Source organism: Hylobates moloch, unplaced genomic scaffold, assembly GCF_009828535.3.
Source record: "Hylobates moloch isolate HMO894 unplaced genomic scaffold, HMol_V3 SCAFFOLD_13, whole genome shotgun sequence".
In the NCBI taxonomy this organism is placed as follows: Eukaryota; Metazoa; Chordata; class Mammalia; order Primates; family Hylobatidae; genus Hylobates; species Hylobates moloch.
The window spans coordinates 77,833,605-77,848,871 of NW_026652288.1; the positions used below are offsets into that span (position 1 = coordinate 77,833,605).

The following is a 15,267-nucleotide window of genomic DNA, read 5'->3' on the forward strand; positions in this document are numbered from 1 at the left end:
GGGGAAGCAATAAACGGTGCTGGGCAAACTGAATATCCATATGCAGAAGAATGAAATTAGACTCCTATCTCTTGTTGACTACGAAAATCAAAAAATGAAGTAAAGACTTAAATCTAAGACCTCAAAATATGAAACTACTACAATCAGAGATTACGAAAAGTCTCTAGGACATTGTACTGGCAAAGATTTCTTGAGTAACATCCCACAAGCACCAGCAATGAAAGGAAAAATGGACAAATGGGATCACATCAATTTAAAAAGTCTCACACAGAAGAGGAAACAATCAATAAAGTAAAAAGACAACCCAAAATTAAAAATAGGCAAAAGATCTGAATAGACATTTTTCAAAAGAAGACATACCTATGGCAAAAAGGTATGTAAAAAGATATTCAAAATCACTGATTATCAGAGAAATGCAAATCAAAACTACAATGAAATATCATATCACCCCAATTAAAATTGTTTTTATCCAAAAGACAGGCAATAACAAAGGCTGGTGGGGATGTGGAGAAAAGGGAACCTTCATACATTGTTGGTGAGAATGTAAATTAGTACAACCACTATCGAGAACAGTTTGGAGGTTCCTCAAAAAACTAAAAATAGAGCTACCATATGAGCCATCAATTCCACTCCTGGGTATATACCTAAAAGAAAGGAAACCAGTATATTCAAGAGATAGCTGCACTTCTATGTTAATTGAAGCACTATTCACAATAGACAAGGTTTGAAAGCAATCTAAGTGTCCATCAACAGATGAATAAAGAAAATGAGGCACATATACATAATGGAGTACTATTCAGCCAAAAAAAAAAATGAAATTCTATCATTTACAACAACATTGATGGAACTGGAGGTCATCATGTTAACTGGAATAAGCCAGGCACAGAAAGGCAAACTTCATATGTTCACACTTATTTATGAGATCTAAAAATTAAAACAATTGAACTTAAGGAGATAGAGGGTAGAACAATGGTTACCAGAAGCCAGGAAGGGTAGTGGAGGGTAGGAGGTGGGGTGGAGGAAGATGGTTAATGTGGACAAAAAAAAAATAAGTACAATACAATGAATAAGATCTAGTATTTGATAGCACAACAGGGTGACTATGTCAACAACAATTTATTGTACATTTTAAAATACTAAAGGCATATAATTATATTGTTTGTAACACCGAGGAAGAAGAAATGATAGAGGTGATGAATATATTTACCCTGATATATTATTCATTGTATGCCTGTATCAAAATATCTCATGTACCTCATAAATATATACACCTACTATATAACCGCAGAAATTTAAAATTTTAAAAATAATAAAAATGAAACATAAAAAATTTTAGAAAAGGAATGACAGACACCAGAGGCTGACAAGGGTGTGTTTTTGGTGGGGTAGTGGGATAGAGAGAGATTGGTAATGGGTACCAACATATAGTTAGAATAAAGTCTAATGTTTTATAGCACTGTAGGGTGACTATATTTAACAACAATGTGTCGTGTATTTCAAAATAGCTACAAGACTTAGAATGTTGCCAACACATAGAAATGATAAATAGTCAAGGTGATGGACACCCAAATACACTGACTTGATCATTACGCACTGTATGCATGTCACATAATATCATATGTACCCCATAAATATGTACAGATATTCATATCAATTAAAAAAAGTCTCATAGCCCAGCAGTAGGTCCTGATTTCTATCTTCCTGACCTGTCAGTCACCTACTTATCATTAGAGACTCCACTTGACTTCCCTGACCACCCACCAGTTAGGCCTTCCCCTCAGAGTCCTCACCCCATACCGATCTCTGGCCTTTTGCTTGAGTTAATCATTATATTATCCACCCATCTTTTATCTAAGCCCCTTGAAGTGAAGGTCTTATTTCTTCTTAAATCTAAAATTCTCTGCATAGTGCTGCAAACATAGTAGGTCTTCAAGAAAATGTTTTTGTTTCTTTCAATAAAGGAATACAAAGCCAAATAGACTTTTGTTGGGATAGATATTCTGGAAAACTATATGTCAAACATCCTGGGAGGGATTTTGTGTCAGAGTCTTAAGGGCTGAAATTTAGTTCTGCCTCTGCCTCTAGCTCTATGACTCTGGGCAAATCACTTAACCTTCCTGGACCTCAGGTTTCCTTTATAAAATCATTGAGTTGGATTAAATTGATCTTTCATGTCAATTCTAGCTTTTAACTTTCTATTAACACTGTTTCTCTGCTGTCAGAAGTATGACTAATGAACAAGAACCCCTTATAAATGATTAGTCAACTTGGAAATTCAGGCAAAATTTTTGCCTTAAAATCATTATTTTATGTTTTTTTTCGGTCCAGGTTCAAATATTTTTGTTCTTAAGAATTCATAGCTTTTATATTGTACTCTTATTTAAGGTGTTCTTAGCGAGCCCCAAGATTCAATTTTTATGTCCTTATTGCTCCACATATAAATGGTGTGGCATTAAAACAGAATGATTTCTCTACGGTAGTTAATTGTTCCTACTTTCCTTTTTTGAAATGTTAAAAAGAAATTAGCAGTAGATGAGAGTGAAATGACTGGGGATTTTAATGCCTGAAGCACTTTAACCTTACCCAACAGCTCAGGTCGATCTGCTTGGCAGACATGCCAACAGGAGGGGACATAGCGGGTGGGAAACAAGATATTAACAGGCTCAACTGCATGCCAATTAGCAGTCCATTATTCCCATATCAGGGCTAGATTGGTTTCCCAATAAGCCTCTGAATTAACCAGCCATCACATTCTAATACATATCAGTTAAAGACATTTTACTGTATTATTTTCAGACTTCTCATAAATAGATTTATACGTGCTTACTTCCATGTACTTTTTTATAAACTGGCATACTAAAAGCTTTATCTTTCTATAAACATGATATATATTACAAAGATGCTGATCAAGGGATACAAAATTACGGTTAGATAAAAGGCATAAGTTAGGAAATCTCTTGCACAATATGGTGACTATAGTTAATGATATATTCTTGAAAAATGCTAAGAGAACGGATATTGTGTTCTCAAAACAATATGATAACTATGTGAGATAATAAACAGGTTAATTAGCCAAATTTAGTCCATCTACAAGGTATATTCAATACATTTTATGGTAGATAATAAATATGTACAATTTTATCTGTCAATAAATAAGTAAATACATTTGGAAAACATGCCATAGTTAATAGTAAAATAAGTTAAAATCATCATTAAAATGGTGAGAGTGGGTAGTTTTAACTCTGACAAAAACATATTTGGAAAATAGTATGGCATAAATTAAATATATAATCGTGTAATATTTGTTTTGAAGTTTGTTCCTTGTTATAAAAAATCTTGCAAATGGCAGTATTATCTCCCAATTTAACTTAAAACTTGAGTGCAATTTTCCACTGTTCTCTCTCTCATCCACCATATTCAAGCTCTTCCCAGTCTAGCCTAATATCCCCTTCTTTTTACCACCAGAGATAATGATATCCTCTACAGAATTTACATTTTATCACCTCCCTACAAAAATAACTTCAACAAAATGGCACCCCTCACAATGTTTCTTGTTGCAGGAGGACCCTTTTTGGTTCTTCCACAATTGCAACTTAGCAGGAGGAACTGAAGCAGTATGTGTTGATATGGAATAGACACAACGAAAGGACAAAGGCAGTAAATTCCAGCAAGTTAGAGAAACTGTGGAATACCATAAAGGTGAGATTGGAGTTTCAGCCAAGTTTAGCCAAATATCAGAAAGAAAGAAGGCCCCAGCTCAAAATTGAGTTTCCAGTAGACATGTGTTTACTGCTGCTGCCGTGAGTTATTTTCCTCTGCACTGCTCCTACCCTTATTTCTTAATGTTTTAAATACTTGCTATGTATTGAGCATTTTGCAAAACACTAAGAAAATAGTGTCTCTTGTCTTCACCATCATCACGAATGGTAGGAATAACAACTAGTTTCCTAAATTACACATGGGATAAACAGTTTAACAGAGAATAAGATGACTCCAACACATTCTCTACTTTCAGCTCATACCCAGACCCTGAAGCCCCTTGTTGATGGGCTCTCACTTGTTTTGTGATCACTGAAAACACAGTGACTAAGCCTCATTATGTACTAAATAGATAGAAGAGCCGGGCGCGGTGGCTCACGCTTGTAATCCCAGCACTTTGGGAGGCCGAGGAGGGCGGATCACGAGGTCAGGAGATCGAGACCACGGTGAAACCCTGTCTCTACTAAAAATATAAAAAAATCAGGCGGGCGTGGTGGCGGGCGCCTGTAGTCCCAGCTACTCGGAGAGGCTGAGGCAGGTGAATGGCGTGAACCCGGGAGGCGGAGCTTGCAGTGAGCCGAGATTGCGCCCCTCCACACCCCGCGGGGGGGGCGAGGGAGAACCCCGCCCCATAAAAAAAAAAAAAAAAAAAATAGATAGAAGAGTAATCTGACTTGGATCATAACCATCCCACTGGTCACCAAGACTGATTTGACTATGGGGGGCTCGGATGGTCTTTCTTTTCTCTATATACTATGCATCTTCCTACTCAAACTACTGCCTCAGTCAGGACCAATATTACCAGGGAACAGGGTGCTCTGCAAGTCTTAAACTCATGCAAATTGGGTAACTTTCGATGCTACCACAGTACTCTATCACCTGGGATCTTCCTCTGATGGCTGAGGATCCAGACAGCACACTGGAGATTTCATGGAAGAGTGCAGTTTTTCAGGTGCTTTATTACTAAGATCAGTTGCTTTTCTTGTTGCCTGAATTCAGGTGCACAGGGTTCTAGTTATCCACAGGGTTCCTTTCAGTTATAAAAGGCTATTCAGGTGGATATAGGTCCCTCATGAGGGCATGTAGCTTGTCAGAGTACAGGCTGGATTTTAGCCCATACTCATTCCCTTGGTCCAGCACAAACTGCACAACTATAAATAGTAGCCCTGCCAGTGACTGTGATTAAAAAAAAAAAAAAAAACTCAGAGAAGCCAAGCCTTGTTAGATAATAATGATAAAAATAATAACATCAACAACAATAATAAAAGAGAGCCAGATTTTCAGACTTCCTAAATTTCCAATGTGTGATTCCTTTCTGCAAGACCAGTATGACTGGGCATGTTTCAATTAGACATATAGTTAACATACATTTATAGGTCTTTTGTAACCCCCACATAAATACCATTTTATTATATGGGCATGTAAAATGCCATGATAGCATTTTTCTAGACTCTCAGAAACAAATGAGTGATGACATGTTGTCCCTCCCCTTATTATTAAGCAAAGAGTAGTTAATCTGTAGAGTTGTGAGAAAGTTCTTCTCCAGAGACCCATATAACCCAAGGAAACCTGGAAAGGAACATTGTTACCACTTTCTAGTGAAGAATATTGTGGCAGAACTAGCATTTACCACACAAATTTTCTATATAGAAAATCTGTTGGAAACAGATTTTAGATGACATCAATCTTCTTACGTTCCTAGAAAATTCCAAGCTCAACCTTGGCAATGAATGTTATCTCTGAATAGATGCTTTTTCCCTCCTCACCTGATTATCTTTTTCATATAGTCTTTTCTCATGCTTCAGATCTCAACTGAAATACATCTTTACAGAAAACTTTATTTACTCCCTAATGACTACTTTAGTAGCTCGCCAACCATCATGTATCTTTACTTCACCAAAGAAATATGAATGGAAGTGGCATGCCACTTCTTGTCAGAAGTTTAGAGAGTATGTACTTGCCTTATTCTCTTTCCCTATGCGTAATAATCAACAATGTTACAGGTGGAAGGGATTTCATCAGCCTGTATCTTTGTGTGATGCCAATGTGGAAGCCCCAATCAGGCGACAATGGATATATGATATGAGTTGTGTCTATCCACAAATTTCAGGAAGATGTTTACAATTTTAACATAACTCAGTATGTCCTAACTAATGCAATCTCAGAAGCCAGTTTATTTCTTTAGTATCTCTAACTACAATCTATAAATACTTATTATATTCTTTATAGTCAGAAAATTTTACTAGAATATATGTTTCATAAGAGCTAGAAACTACCATATTCCTACGCAGAGTCTAGTACATTGTAGGTGCTAAATAAGCATTTGATGAACATAGGAATGAATCCAAGTCCTAGACTATTATAGATGGTGTTTAGTGGAAAAGAAGCATCCAGATACCCCATTAGTAAGTCTGGGAGTAAAACTTCTTAGAAATTTCCCTAATTCTGAATAAGAAGAGAAGCCTTTAGGAAGGACAAAGCATTACATTTTACCTGATTTCCTCTACCTCTCCCCAAAGCAGGAGCCAGCTAACTCTACTGGTAGGCTGATCCCTGCATACATTCTGGGTCTCTCTTATCCTTCCTTGGGAAGCAAGTTTGCTATTCACATATATCAGCATCAAGTCCCTCTTGGTCTTACTCAAATCTAACCTTTAGTTTCATAAAAAAAATTTTGAAACATTTTCATAGGTGGTCACCTTTAAAACTCTGAAGAAAGGCATGGCCTCTTTCCACAGTACAAAATTATGCAAGTTTACAATTTTACAGGATTCACAAACCCCCTGAAAGTTCTTCAGGGACCCCTTTTCCCAATATTCCAAAGACCTCAAGCTAAGAAATGGACTTCTACCCAGTTCTCTGACCAAGCCTACATATATCCCATTATTTCTGAGCCCTGTTTTGATGACTACATACCCCTGATCTTATCTTGCTGTAGTCCTGCCTTGATCTTACTTTAGTTGCTGTCCTGAATATTAGGAACATGGCAGGGGCTCACCAACATTTTCAGTGTGTTGCCTGTAAAGCTAGAACAATTTCCTTGTCTATAGCTGGATAATGACTCCTTCCCTGAGCCCCAGTGCCAGTCCCACTAAAGGGAATATATCTTAGGTCTAGATTCTGGGCCCTCTTGATCTCTACAGTTTCACCCCCAAAATACCTTCAAACATGCTTTCTAAAACTAGAAAGAATCCTCTGATATGGAGTATTTTTAAATGAAAAGACTTAAAAATTCTTTTATTTGTTCAGCTTCCTATAACTATGAGTGGATAAAAAGAGGTTGTAGAGTCACTTCATATATTAAAGTGTTTCCTCTTAAATTTCTTTTCAGCAGAGGCCAAAGAGTTAAAGTGCTTCTTAAATTGATAAAAGTGCATCATCAGAACAATGAGTCAGTTTCTGAGTCAAGCTGAGTTCTTCCACCACAAAGTTCTCTGCAGTCCATTTTTCTGCATTTGTGCATTATGCTGCACTAAACATGTGCACGGTAGTATTCCACTCAATTAAAATAGCAGTCTCAAGAAAGACTCATTTCTCATTATAGTGGACTTAGAACAGTGCTATTTAAACATTTCACATGAAATATCTTTGATGGACAAAATCTCACACAAAAGAATGACAGGGAAGAGATAGAAGTCGTTTCTGTGACCAAAACTTGAATAGTTGTGGTCCCACAATGTGTTTACATTCCCTGATGACCTCCACTCCTAGGGGGCTTCTTGGAACCACTAATCCTTTGTGTAGTTTGAAAAGCATTGACATAAAGTATTTACCTGTGTTGAATTCTAAGCTGCATTTGACAATACAGTAGTTAAATATTTCTGAAACACTTTAGATACTCCTTCCTAACTTCCAAAATACCAAAAAGAAAGACATCCCATGACCGCATCATTCATTTTACTGTGAGTTCCTCGTGATTGTTTTTCCGGGAATTTGAGAAGCTGAAAAGTTCATCGTTGTTTGAACAACATGGGGCTGGCTTCAGCTTGCTCCCATGAATCAGTGGAACTCTCGCTTGCTCTTTTTCCACCCTGTTACCACTATCTAATGTACAACTTGAAAAAATAGACTATGTTGCTTCCTGTTCCTGTAGAACAGAAAGGTAAATCCCTAGAGGTTAGAAGGATCTGCTAATCCCTGATGGCAAACCTTAAGATAAACTTAGCAGGTGGAATTGTGCATGAATTCAGTATCTTTTGTCTTCAGTTTACAAATTGCCTAATCATAAAACTAAATGATCATTAATGAACTTATTAATGAGAAGGCCCCAAAGACAATGGATGCCCTCTTCATTTGAGCTATTTCTGCTACATAAGTTTTGTCAGGAGTGATTTTCATTCCCCACCCATCTATCCCAATTGAGAGGACAAAATTTAACTCATTCTTAAGACCCGAATTAAACATCACTTCTTCTGTGAAGCTTTCCTTAATACAAATCTCACAGAGATGAGGTCAATCTGCATTCATTTGTGCAATTATTTTTGTCTCTACTGTCTCTATCAGACTATAAATTGCTTGAGGCAGAATTCATATTTTATTATTTATGCCCCAAAGTCTCCCTCAGGGCCTAACACATAATGAATTGTCAAAAATGTTTATTAGGTGGATGACACTATTGATATAAATAAAGTATCTCATAGAATTATTTTGTGAGTAGGCATACTTCGGAAATATGATGATCCAAGTGCTACCTGAGCCTACAGTCAAGGACAGAAAGGCCGCATGCTGGCTTTAGCTTTCTCACCGCCACCTCCTATCCATCAACAAAATTACATCTCCTACCTCTGGAAGAAAAATGACCACTGTAATAATAAGAGTATAAAAATTACCACATGCTTAGGTTTTGCTTTTGATATTTTATTCAATCAAGACTTATTGAATATCTACTGGGTTGAGGACAATGCAGGAGATGTATTTAAACAATGTTTTTCAAGGAAACCTACTTTAAATAATTAAACCATGACTCACCTGTAATAAGGCCATATTCAGAAATTTTACGAAGAAAACCCTAAGTTCAGTTCAAGCAGCTAAAGTTTATATCTTTTCTATAAATCAATAGTAAGCTATCTTTTAAACATTCATTGAAGTGGAAATTATTGCTTCTGTTGGCAAGTATAAAATCTGGAATTTGAATGCCTATATTTGTATTGCAGCATCCCCACTTACTGCTCACTAAACTTGGGCATATTATTTAAGCATTTGGTGCCTCAGTTTTCTCATATGTAAAACGGGGACTAATAAACAGTATCTACCATATGAAATTATTGTGAAGCACATGAGAAATGCTTACAACATATTGTAGGTGCTCAACATATGATATGGAAGTTACTATAGAAAACCTTGTCTAGCAGCTGCCCTCTCTAAATCTTTGCAAAGAAAAACAACATTTCATTATTAAGTTGATATTCAATAAATACCTTCTCTGTGCCAAACACCCATTAGTGACATAGTTATTAATGAGACAACATATCCCATCAGGAAACATATTCCAATAATGGAAAGCACTAGTAAAAAGGTGAACAAATACTTTCTGTAGTAATATTGTAATCAAAGATGCAAGAGGAGAGAGTGAAACAATGAATGTCTCCTTTATATATAGTGGCCAGTAAAGACTTATTTGAGAAATATTTAAGATGAGACAAGAACAGTATAAAGGGACATTCATTCAAGAATCTAGGGGGAGAGTGCTAAAGAAGGGAGTCAGTATAAAGGTCCTGAAGCTAGAACCACTTTGACTCCAAACAACAACAAGCAGGCAATGGTGCTCAGAGCAGGGTGAGCTCAAGAAAGAGGAGCAAGTTATGAGGCCCTAGAGTTAGGCAGTGACCTGATCAAGTGAGCTTTGGTAGCGATTGGGAAAAAGTAGGCATTAGTTCTAATTGTAATGCAAGGCCAGTGGAGGAGTTTGCACCATGGTGGAATATGATCTTATCTTCATTTTTAAAAGATAACTCTGTTGTATGAAGTGGAGATTTTGGATCAGTGTGAGAAGAATGAATCAGGTCAGGTGGGAGTGGTGGAGGCAGTTAGAAAAGCCAATATTTCACATGTATTTTAAAATAGAGTTAACGAGACTCACTGCAAAATGTATATGGGCCTGTGAAGAAAAAGAGGATTCAAAGGAAACTCCTAGAGTCTTTGGCCTGAGCAATTAGGTAAATAGTGTTGTCAATTATAAAATGGAGAAGACCAAAGGAAAAGCCAGTTTGCCAATGAAAATTTACGGTTCTGTTTTGGGTATGTCAGTACACTAACCTGGACTTAAGCGTTAAGTGGTGATGTTTAAGGTGAAATTATGCATTAGAGGTTTGACAGAATCAGCCAGAGAGATTGTCAGTCTCTAAGAGGACAAAGACTCTTCCCTGAGCATAGCAACAGTCAGAGGCTGTAAAAAAGGAGAAGAAATTTCAGACAACACTGAAAAGGAGCAGTCAGTGAAATAAAAACAAAATCATGAGGGTGTGGTGTCCTTAAGAATATGTGAAGCACAATTTTAAGGACAACAGACTGGTCGACCACTTTAAATAATGCTGAGACCCCGACTAAGATGACCTCTGAGAAATATGAAGGTCATTGTTGACAAGATCATTGCAATCAAACAGTGGGAACAAGAGCCTAATTTGAATGTGTCAAATAGAACACAGCCAGTGAAAAAAATCGAAGTGTGTATAGACTTTCTTTTGAGAAATTTTACTAATGAGGGGAGCAAAAATATTTGTGAGAGGAAAAGCTAAAGATACTATTCAAAGAAATCTATTTTGCAGTGGAAGACATGACAGTATGCTGTCCCCTTACTAAGAGGGGCTTTTTGGATTAAGCGAGAGATTGGAATTCTGCCTCCTTTTTAAACAAGTTTTCCCAAATCTGTGGTGGGTATTTTAAAAGGCATTCATTCCAAGAAATTAGATGTTTAACCTGAATTTAAACTTTGTACAGTTGGGAATCCATAAAGAAAATGGAAATACACTTTCATTCTTCTGACGTAGCATTTATATTGACCGGTATAGAATGATATAGAATAATTTCTCTAAATCTAATCAGAAACTGAAGCATTTTTACTTCCACATTCCAGAGAAGAAAATACCATACAATGAAAAATTGGCCATTTGATATGATTGTAGTCTGTCATTCTTGTTTGTAGAGAAAGAAAATAAAATTCCATTTACTCAAAGAAGTCTCAGTGAGTCGGATACTTTAATTCATGAAAAGATGTGACATACTTTTTAGAAATACGAAAAATTAAATTGAGGCTGCTTTTTTATTAACTTCATGTCAAAATTGTCTTTTACATAACAGCACAATGAACTGTGTTTCACTAATACCAAGTAAATGTGTTTTTAATGATGTTATAATAAACCTAAAATCTTAAGAGGAGAGTGATGCTGTCAAAGAATAATTGTTTCCAACTTGGAAAATAAACCATTTACTCCTAGTGCAATGTTTATTTGCAGATAAATGGCTCGTTTTCACCTTGGCATGTATCTGATAGCAGGAAGAGGCACATCCTTGGTAAAAGTTCCATTATCATTATCACTTATTTTAATCACAAGCATCTGTTGGATTTAGTTCCTCCTCCATAAAGAAGAAAATGGGTCCATTTCAAGAGCCAATAAAGGGGAATTTGTGTGAGACAGACTTGAGCTCCCATCAGAATCATCTGGCCCTGGATGTCAAACAAGTTGAGAAAAAGCACCTGCCACATCTGTAATGCCACTTCTGGAAGTCTCTTAGGACTCTCATAGAATGCTTTGCCTAGAGGGGAATTAGGTGTAAAATTTCACTTCAGAGCTTGTTAAATAGACCAGTCCTTGGAAATTAAGAAGTGTCTATGATGATAACTTAGAGAACAAAATCAGAATAAAGCTCCAGGCTATTCACGTCCACCAATGGCTCTTTGAGGATAAAGTGAGAATTATACCCAAATTACATGTGAAAGAATGTCCTTGAAGAGGTCTAGTGAGAACACTACCCTTTTGGGTTGATGTTGGTTTGGGACTAGAGGTATGACCCGAATGGTTACCGTATAGCCAGAGTGGTCCTGAATTGTCACCTTTCCCCTTTTATAAAATGAAAGCCTTTAATACTCTTTTTCCTTGATGTCCCTTTCCTCACATCTACCTTAACGCTTAGCACTCTGCCTTATAAACCTTCCTTTGAGTCCCTTCCCTGAGAATCTTTCAGAGGAGCCTATGGCATACCAGACCCACTGCAATATTAAAAAAAAAAAAAAAAAAAAAAAAAAAAAAAACTGCCTTAAGTCATAACCCTGGGCCTGCTGAGGCCATGTTTCAACAACACAAATTACCCATCCTTCTCTCTTCCCCTTCCCTCACCATGGCCTGGCAACAACTGTTTGGAACTGAACCAACTCTGGGCCCTCCTTAGGCTACCATGTTGCTTGGCTCAAAAACATGAACTAGAACAATCCAGCTTCTAGAATTAAATATAGAATTAAAAAACAAACTCAGGGGACTTAAATATCCGTCAGAGTGAAGCTGAGAGGAAGGCTCGGAGATAGAGTTAGAGACCTGAATGAAACCAGATGAATGGCTCAGGAGTGAGCAAAAGGTAGAAATGAGCCTATGAAGCCAGCTAGTAGAAAAAGAAATAGAGCCAGTGAGCCAAGAAAAGCACCCATGATCATCAACAGCCATCCTTAAAAGCCGCTCCAGGTCCCAGAAACCCTTATTTCCCCTTGAGGCCAGCTCTTCCATGGTTCCTTTTCTGAGATTTCTATACAATTTTACTTCTCACTACAATAACCCCCCTTTAAGTATCTCTAGTGGGTATCTGTACTTGAGGAAACAAATATCTAAATAGAAGTCAGTTAGAAATATAAACAGCTCTCTAAATTTGGGTTATTTCTTGGAACAGTTTTAATGAATTGTGAAGAGGTTATCTTCTCTGTGTGGCTCCCTGGAGTCTGGTTTTATAGCAAAAGGATGTATATATCCAATCATATATCTCAGCAATCCTGTGACAACATAAATTCCAGGATATCAGCCTGAGAAGGCGGTCCAGAGACTTCCCAGGGCTTTAGGCCACAGATCTCAAACTGTTATGGTAGAATTCTTTCTTCTGTCTTATAAAGAATCCCTTTATATAAAATATATCCAGGCATTCATGCTTTTGTTCAGCCATTCAGTCTCTCTTCATACTCCTTTCCCTAATCAGGAAACCCTAAGTGTCCCTAGAATTCAGTTGGAAAGCAATTAATCTCTCATTTTTACACACGGAGTTTAAAAGATTTAAATACTGCTTTATGGGAACAGAATAGTGAGGCTTTATCTCTGAGACCATCTGTAATTCCTGGCTCTACTGTACTAATATTTAACATTCCTATAAAATGTATTATTTTATATTTGTTCTCTATCTATTTTTGTGAAAATTTCCATCACAGGTTACAAAATACCCTAAATGTTGGAACATTCATTTGAAACAACTATGTTGTATCATACCACTTTTTTACACAGTGCATTGAAAGTCTTTGCAAAAGCAGATTGGATTTGGGCCTTAGCCCAAAGACTGAACTTTAAAGAGATGTGCAATGTGTTTCGAGAAGTCCTAAGGTGAAAACTTGAAGCTGAATAATGAGGAGGTCTCTGTTTGTATAACTAAAAGATGCTTTTATAAAAACATTAAAAGACTAAAAAAGAGGAATTGCCTATATAAGAAACTGGATAATTTAAGTGTAATAGCATCTCTTAAGTGTGACTTATTTAAATCTCAAAAGAATTGGTTTTACCACATAATTCAAACCACATTAATGGAAAATTCTTGTATACTGGAAACAAGTAGCTATTGATCAGTAATAAGGGTAACAGTAGAGACTGTGACAAAGATGCCAGTTGCCTTCAGTATCCACTTTCCTCATCTTCTCTAGGAATACAACCCTAATTTTACTCTAAGAACCAATGTGTCCACTTAATCAACCACATTTTCAAATTCCCTTGCATCTAGACATCGCTAAGTTCTAGCCAATAAGATGCAAGAAGTGTTGTTTAAAGAAAGCTACCTTAGCTAGGAGACGCCCATTTTACTCTTCCCACTTCTTCCTTCTTGATGCCTGGAACTCATTGTGATAGCTAAAAAATAACAAACAAAACAAATTTACAGTGAGGTAATCTTGAAGTTTGAAATAACATAGTAAGATGTAGTTGCTGTAGTAGTCCATGACTGTCTACTACCAGACTTAATTTTCTTACCAGAGAAATATACTTTTTAAATTTCACTACTCTTTAGTGTTTCTTGGAATATACAATTAAAATAAAACAAATCCTAACTTATCCAGTAGCCTAACCTACAAGGTATTCTTAGAGGGCTATGACATAGAAGGTCAGAGGAGAAAGTAAATGTGATAAATATTTTTAAAATAAAATGTGCATCTGCTCATTTCCTGCCTGCACCTCCAGAAGCTGCTTAAGAATACTCATCACTAGAATGAACAACAACAAAATGTTATCCTATAAAAATTTGACAATATAAAACAATGTGAAATTATATAACAGTTTACTCTAAAAGACTTATTTCATATTTAAGTATATAAGGTTTAATTAATTATAAAATATGGATGAAGTCTATTTTCTCCCTGGAAATCTTTAAAAGCATTTGTAACTAGAATGTGTAGATACATATAATTTTTCTGGATAAAAATGTGTGTGTGTGTGTGTGTGTGTGTGTGTGTGTATATATATATATATATTCTTCTGAATAGAAAGCAATACACATATTGATTCCTTCTGGCAAAGTAAGAGCATATAGATAGTCTTTTCAGAACTATGTTTTCATAACTGTTACTATACATTTGAAAAAAATAAACCCCATCAATCAATTAATTCTTTTCATTTTAAACATAACTGTCACCTTATGGAGAACGTTAAAAATATCATCTCCTTTTGCTTAACTATAGTAGACATTTGCATTAAAATAGGAGGATCTTTATTTCTTTAGAGTTCATCTATGCCTGCTGGTTATTCCCCAGCTAAACTCATAATCCTGTTTGCAACATCATAATCATTTACCCAACAAACAATCATGGTGTCACTAACAAAGAATTATGTCTTTAGGTAGGGGATAAACTACAGGCACAGATGAACTCTGAGGAAATAAACATTGTTTTCATGCAAATGTGGCTAGTAATAAATAACCAGGGGTGAAAATTATGATGAAACAGAATATCCTATAATAACGTATTTTAGGAGGCATAAATAGTATATACGTTTTAAAAATTTCTCCTGTCTGAAAGAATGATGCATAAGGTGTTCATAAAATGCTGGTAAAATTTTAATATTTAAAACAGCTTTGAATTTACACAGAATAGAAGAAAGCTATAAAGAGATGGGACAATGTTTCAGAAATATTTTTTAAAAATTAATTTATATATCTAGCTTTTAACATAAACACCGGCTTTTTACATCATTCAATCTAATTATCCATCTCACTGCAAGCATTCTGTACTTTTGATATTGAATGATTTTTGTGGATCATTTATGTCAACCTGCACCTAAA

At 36.1% G+C, this 15,267-nt stretch overlaps 1 protein-coding gene across 5 annotated transcripts in view; it reads right to left on the reverse strand.

Moving 5' to 3' along the window:
• ZBBX (zinc finger B-box domain containing) overlaps window positions 1-15,267 on the reverse strand; it is a 271,544-nt gene that overhangs the window by 121,015 nt on the left and 135,262 nt on the right. For 4 of the 5 annotated variants that reach the window (XR_009209484.1, XR_009209485.1, XR_009209486.1 and 1 more), the window contains exon 19: window positions 13,775-13,844. Coding sequence is in view for 2 of the 5 variants with exons in the window: in XM_058426979.1 (XP_058282962.1) it covers window positions 13,780-13,844 (65 nt within the window). In the remaining 3 variants the exon portion in view is untranslated. Of the gene's footprint in view, window positions 1-11,438; window positions 11,512-13,774; window positions 13,845-15,267 lie in introns of those variants that run through there. The other variant, XM_058426980.1, reaches the window with a different exon arrangement.